Source organism: Podarcis muralis, chromosome 12 (assembly GCF_964188315.1).
Source record: "Podarcis muralis chromosome 12, rPodMur119.hap1.1, whole genome shotgun sequence".
Classification (NCBI taxonomy): Eukaryota; Metazoa; Chordata; class Lepidosauria; order Squamata; family Lacertidae; genus Podarcis; species Podarcis muralis.
In genome coordinates, this window is record NC_135666.1 from 46,415,210 (window position 1) to 46,422,206 (window position 6,997).

At 44.2% G+C, this 6,997-nt stretch overlaps 1 protein-coding gene across 1 annotated transcript; it reads right to left on the reverse strand.

Annotated features, from left to right (window-relative positions):
* Positions 1-201: 201 nt before the first annotated feature.
* On the reverse strand, positions 202-6,761 carry RPL14 (ribosomal protein L14). The gene is made up of 6 exons (XM_028750638.2): positions 6,610-6,761; positions 5,069-5,170; positions 3,838-3,932; positions 2,477-2,576; positions 1,150-1,203; positions 202-310 (listed from the first exon to the last, which is right to left on the reverse strand). The coding sequence occupies exons 1-6, from the start codon at positions 6,610-6,612 to the stop codon at positions 236-238; spliced, it is 429 nt and encodes a 142-aa protein (XP_028606471.1). The 5' UTR covers positions 6,613-6,761; the 3' UTR covers positions 202-235.
* Positions 6,762-6,997: the final 236 nt, after the last annotated feature.

Below are 6,997 nucleotides of genomic sequence, written 5' to 3' on the forward strand. Positions count from 1 at the left end.
GAAAGAGCAGTGTGCTTATTTATGTCAACTACAAACTTGAACAGTTACCCAAAAGCCATGGTAATTCTTAACAGGCTATTGCCTAGTTGACACCCACACCAGGTATCGATTTGCCTTAAGAGGAATGGAATCTTAGTATTCAGGTTTTATCACAAATCTGGTCAAAGCAGCTGAAGAAACAAGTCATATGGCCATACGAGGTGCACATAAAAATGAAATTTTATTTGCTGACTATTTATTCTTTTTTGGGAGGAGGAGCAGCAGCAGCCTTCTGCAGCTTCTTCACTTCGTGCTTGATGATTCTGTTTCTCTGTAAGGAAGCAAAATTATACAGTCGTAAGCAGGACTCACGTTTTCAACCTATCTAATGGACTTTATTGGTTACTCGTAAGTGGGCAACTGAAAGATTTAAGTATTACAATGCAGGTTGGGGTTATTTTGCTTGAGCAGCAGTCAACGGTTTTCTGTTACATTTTACAAAAGTTATGCTTGTAGAGACTGCGCAGAAAGGACTGCAGAAGTGCACACTGAGTGACAAAACTTCTAACTGGTCGGGCGCAGCCCTATGATGAGGCAGGATGAGGCAACTGCTTCAGTCATCAGATCTGGAGGGGTGAAAGACGGTCCTTGACCCCCACTTTGAGGTTGGAGCACCACTGCAGTGAACCTTTAAACACGCTTTGCCAACGTCACATAAAATGGTGGGGCTGCCTCACCCACAATGCCTCACTCTGATGAACGACGCCTTTCTCGGAGTGCACAGCAGGGAGGGGAAAAGATGGAGGGAAGTAGGAAGTGAAGGAAAAGGCAGCCATCTAGATAAAACACCGCTTCCCTGTTTTCCAGTGTAAAAACTCCCAAGGCAGCGGAGATAACCCTGGAGCGAGCAAGGGTGGCAAGTTGTGTTCCATCCACACATGGCTAGCAGCTGTATTCAGACCCACTGCAGTTTCCGAGGGGGTCTTCAAATGCAGCCTTGCATATAATAAATTGCAGCCCATCTAATCAAACCCAGAACATGAAACTACAAGGTGCTCACACTGATATGCAGGACAGTTCTATTCAAATAGTTAAAGGAGGCATGGTTATTCAAACTACAAGGGGAAAGGAATATAAAACTAGATTACCAGCAGTTTTGCTTTTACCTACCATTTTCTTGGCCTTCATGACCTTGTAACGATCAAAATCTGACATCTTGGCTTTCTGTGGAAAGATTTTCCAGGGCAGACAAAAAATAATTGTTAGAAACATAACCATCTTGCTAAATAATGCTGAGTTTTGTTCAAACTTCCAAACTTGTTTTCAACCCAACGAAATACATATCTCATGCCTGCCAATTTAGCTTCTGAGCATTCTTATTTATCTTGTCAATTGCATTTATATCCTGTCCTTCCCCCAGCAAGGTCAGGGTAGTGTACTTAGTTCTGCTCGTTTCTCCTTTTTATCCTCACAACTCCCATGAGAGGCAGAGTTCGAAAATTGCCAGGATGGTGGCTTGACGTCGCCACCACCTGGAGGTGCATGCCTGGGAATCCTTGGATCTTGACGGCTTTCACACAATAGCAACACATCTTGTAGAATTCTGTTGCATTTTATCTGCACGATGATAATGAATCTCAGGAACCAAAAAGCCGTGTTGAAAAACACAACTTTTGAGCCGTCTGGCCCCAAAATGGCAGCTATGCATTCCGTATTGGTGGCTGTATGCCTGGTTTAAGGAGCTGTTTGGCGCCCAGCTTAGATATCTGAGTTTCTAACACTGTTAGGTGTGAGAGAGAATTCTTCCACCAAGGACTACAAGGTAGGCCAGTTACCTGTTCTGAACGGTACTTCAGAGAGCATGCGGAACAGATTTGTTCATTGTTAATTATAGCTATTTTTACTGGCCCTTCAGAAAACCAATAACCCAGCAAAAAGCAATTAAGGTTTAAGAGTGGGGGAGAAAGAGTCACCCCGATTCTGAAAGTCTATGAAAGTAGGTACAGAGGTACCTTGGTTTTCAAACTTAATCTGTTCCGAGAGTCCGTTTGACTCCTGAAACAGTTCAAAAACGAAGGTGTGGCTTCTGATAAGTGTTCGCAAACTGGAACACTCACTTCCAGGTTTGTGGTGTTTGGGAGCCAATTTGTTAGGGAACCTAGCCGTTCAACTACCAAGGTACCACTGTGCCAGGCAAACCTCCCTAGTAAGAGTATACTACAGAGAGGAAGAGGGGTTTTTCAGTGTTGGCACCCAAAGAGTCATCCATTGCAAAACTTAAAGGTCCTGTCCTAAATTAACCTAACATACCAGGAGCCAGGCACATAGATAGGTGGCTTTTTAACTGAATAGTTTTAGATGCAACCATGTTGACCTGCTGGTACTTTTGCTGCTACTAATCATTCAGTTGCCCAAGCAACAGCTTATTTAGCTAGATTAGCATCAGTATCTTAGCCCAATGTTGCAGACTTCATGCTACAGTATTTCAAAAACATACCTTCTTCCTGGCTTCAATTTTTTGTGCCCATCTGGTAGTTTTCCACTTCTCGTTAATGTTTTCCTTCTCCCAAGCAGCTCTCACATACTTTTGACGAGCACTAATTTAAGAAAAAACACCAATATTTGATACTGAAACAAAACACGAGCTCTCATTTTCAGATGAATCTCAGTGCACTGAAAAACATTCTACATTGCATTTCCCCGACAGCCTCTTGACCTAATAGTAAGGAGTAAAAGCTTTGTAGCAACCATACATCTGCCCCTTCAAAAAATAGTCTCATAAGAGCTGCTTAGAAAAAGTAACAGTTCAGATCCTAACATGGCTTGAAAAATTCTCTGCATGGAACTTTTTGCTTTGTAAGGACAGTGGTCACAAACAGCAGGCTCTTCACATAGGTAGCTCTTAAGAACAATGATTATGTCATAGTTTCAGCAGACATGACCCTATCATGCCAGTCAATTTTTGGGGAGGGCGGGGGGAAGATTTGTGAAGTAAGGGCTGGTACCCATTTTTAACAAGCTAGCAAACTAGGACCTTCAGCCCAACTATAGCAGGATACCCTTCAAGCTGATACCAAGTGAAGTCTTCCTCTAAAATGGAGAGAAGTCCTTTCCATCTCTCCATCTCATTTTTCCAGATGGAAAGAAGACAAGGTCCCTATCAGAGAGGAATGGCAAAGCAAACTGATGGACTATGCTGAAATGGCAAGGCTGACTGGAAAACTCAGGAACCAAGAGGATAAAAACTTTACAAAAGAATGGGAAAGAATATAAGTTATCTAAGAGACCACTGTAAGCAGTTGGAAACATTGGCAGGATTTTGATTTCACTTGTAGCTAACAAATACCATGGACAATATGGAGTGATTTAAAAGTTAGAATATGGAAGAATATGCAGTTGTAAATAGTTCTAATGTTTTGACTCCCGAATGCTGGAAACAGTGACTTCTGGTTTGCGAACTATTTTTGGAAGCTGAACATCTGATGGCACTTCCGCAGCTTCCAATTGGCTGCATGAGCTTCCTGCAGCCAATGAGAAGCTGCGCTTTGGTTTTCAAACATTTTGGAAGTTGAACAGACTTCCAGAATGGATTTCGTTCGACTTCCAAGGTACAACTGTATATGGATTTATATTTGGATTTTTATAACCTTGTATATGTAAAATCAAATAAAAATGATTTCAATAAAATGGAGGAAAGTCCTATGAAACCACACATATTCAGCAAAGATTTCAGCCAATGCTGAACATGATAAACTGTTAAGAGAAGTATGATGCACTTTGGTATAGCAGTAGCAATGCAAGCTATTTCCACAATTTTCCACATTTAGAGAGGAAGTGATGCTAGATTAAAAAACAGACCTGTGAGGAAACTTGAGAACAAAGTCAGTCAACTGCATGCACTTGAAGGGCATAGCTTGCCTTCGGACACCGCTGCAAGGACCATCTACTAGTGCCTAGAGAAAAGAGAAGGCTTTCAACAGGGCTCTTGGATTCAGGGAGAAAAATACAATGTTGTTTTGCCAGTCTAAAAGGAAACCTGAATTGATTTAGATTCTAAACTGAAGTGCAGAAAATTGAACAGAGAAAGGCAAACAGCACCAGTTGAAACAATTATAAAGCAGCAGTGTCTTGAAAGCCAGATGTTCCCTTGCTAACTTAGTAGCTCACCTGCACACAAGTGGCAGAAAGAAAAGCATCTATGGCAACCTTTTAATGGCTAAAGTAGCCATCTAGAATGCAATCTGACACACAATTTCCCTGGGAATAAACCCAACTGAACATAGTGGGACTGACTTCTGAGTAAGCATGCATGGGATTGTACTGCACACGTTGGACAAGGCAACTGATAAATGGCAGACTACACAAGAATTTGTGAAAAAAGTTAAATGTCTGCAAGTCTACCTTTAGCACAACCCCACCTAAATCTTAGGTAATTGCTCAGTGTCACAGAGCACACGTAGATCAGTCATAGGAACTAGAAGCTTGAGATCTTCAAAAAGACTTGCATGGTGTTTTTTTACAGGCAAACTAAGGACCACCTGCACCCATACCCTTGTACATTAAAAACAACAGAGGGCCCTCCTCATTTGCCTGCCATTTAAATTAGTGAAATTGTCAGGCAGAAGGAAGAGGCACTTTGACTGTTGACTTCAAAATTTTGGAATTTATTGTCTGTCTGCCTCTGAAAAATCACCATCCTCCAGACTTTTAGAAAGGTTCTAAAGACTTGTTTCATGTGGCCTATACATAATTGGTTTTTTTCCTGTAGTGCTATATTAAATGGATGATTTAGTAACTAATTATATATTTTAGGCTGGATATTTTATTATTGCTGGGTCACTTCAGCACTCAAGTACTTGAAAGGACTTTGCATATATGTTATTGCTATTATTTTTGGAAATATTTATCATGTAAACCATCATGGCAGAGCTTGGCTCAGAAAGGTGACCTGCAAGTATTTCAAATAAAAAGGAATGTTTATTAAAATAATAATAATAATAATAATAATAATAATAATAATAATAATAATGGCACTGACTCTGTTCCTTCTCAGTCATCAAGAGGCACACAAGGAAGCATTCAAACTTACCCTGTTCTGATCAATAACATCCACAATCGCTACCAGCTTGCCCGCATGTGGTCCAAAAGAAATATAGGCAACTCGGCCAATCTCAACGTAGCGTTTGAACACCTTAAAGAGACAGAAAATTACTTAAAACAACTTACAATGATGTGATGCTGGGCACTTAGGAACAATTTGAACTGTGAACAGTGCAGGATTTACGTATAAGCTAAACAAGCTATAGCTTAGGGCCCCACTCTCTTGGAGTCCCCCCAAAAAGTTTAAAGGAAAAAAAACTGGATGTACATTTACAAAATATAAGATAGAAAACAAATAAAATAAAACCCACATACAGCAACAGTATTTCGTGTTGTGTGGGCTCCTATGATGCAAGTAACGGGCCCCGCCTGCCAGACTGCTCCCTAAAACATCACTTGTTTGCTCATTTCTATATACAGGGTTCAGTTACCTATTAGGTCCATAAATTACCATGTAGCATATATTCAACACAAAAAACAGCAACAATTTATTTATTCTGCAAGTAAGTCAGATTCTGGAAAAGGGGGGTGGGCAGGAGGATCTGGAGGCAAAGGGATCTCCCACATTCAAGTCAGTCAATGGCCTGCAAACATTCTGCAAGGCCAAGTGGCCACCATGTAACCGCCAGAAAAGAACCAGACAGCTATCTGGGGCCAAAGGTACAAGAGAAAGGTCACCTAGGGCTCTGGGAAAGAGAGCGCAAGCACGAACGTGCAAAGGTCTGGTGGCTCAGACTCCTCATAAAATCACAGTTAAATTATTCTCCAGAGTGAAGGATATCAGGAAGGACCACAGCCAACGCCATACAATAGTGGAATAGATTTCAAGATGGAACTAGGAATGTAATCTGTATTTACATCAAGTTTTCTAAAAAAAGTTACATAAAAAGCCACAGAAATTCAAGGTTGATCAAGATTTCCCAGGGAGCAGATTTCAGGCGGCAGCTGCTGTTGCTCCGCCGGTGCCTGGCTCTTCACATGCGAGCCGAAGGCTGGGTGGCACGAGGCGGCTGGCGGCGGGGCTCCCTCTCCCCGAGACCGCACTTTTCTCCACCACCCCCTGCGTCCCCATTCCTGCCCCCTCGCCCCCCCCCTTTGGTCTACAGTGGTACCTCGGGTTAAGTACTTAATTCGTTCCGGAGGTCCGTTCTTAACCCGAAACTGTTCTTAACCTGAGGTACCACTTTAGCTAATGGGGCCTCCCGCTGCTGCCGCGCAATTTTGGTTCTCATCCTGAGGTAAAGTTCTTAACCCGAGGTAATATTTCTGGGTTAGCGGGGTTTGTAACCTGAGGCGTCTGTAACCCGAGGTACCACTGTATTACCTCCTCTCCCCCCGCCAAGCCTTACGGTCTCCCCCCTCCCTCAAGCGAAGGCCCTTCCCGGCCCTCGCCTCGCCTCACGCCGCTCCCTCCCGGGCGCCTTCCCCGCCTCGCGCGAAGGGCAGGCCGCGCGGCTCCCCTCGACGGCCATTCCGGCCCCCACCCCAGTCGCCCTCGAGGTAAAGCCACGCGGAGGAGTCCGCGCTCACCATGATGGCCGCCTCACGAGCCGAAGGCCGCGGGGAGAAAGAAAGAGCTGCTTCCGGTCGCTTCGCGTATCCGTTTCCGCCGCTCTGTACTGCGCAGGCGCCGCGGGCGGGCCCTCATGCGTCGATTCTCCTCCTCGCTCGTTCGCCGGATAGAAGTGGCGAAAGCGCAGCCGGTAAAGCGCATGCGCGGCAGCGGACGCGGAGGGAGGCGGGCGAATCCGAGCGCTCGGAGAGAGCGCATGCGTCGCGAGCGTATCTGAAGTCCGAGCGGAGTTTGGGAATGGGGAATACCGCTTGCTCGCGAAGCGCGCGCGCATGCGCGCGGAGCATTCTGTGTGCCGCGAGGGCATAAACTGGATTTAGAAAGGAAGCGAATATTCCGAGTAGT

Bases quoted from the DNA above. Each gene is read 5' to 3' on its own strand.
- RPL14 (XM_028750638.2), bottom strand. The intron at 3,933-5,068 runs GTAAGTTTGAAT...TCTTTTCTCTAG, and splicing joins ATGTTATTGATCAGAACAGG to GCACTAGTAGATGGTCCTTG. The intron at 311-1,149 runs GTAGGTAAAAGC...GCTTCCTTACAG, and splicing joins TCATGAAGGCCAAGAAAATG to AGAAACAGAATCATCAAGCA.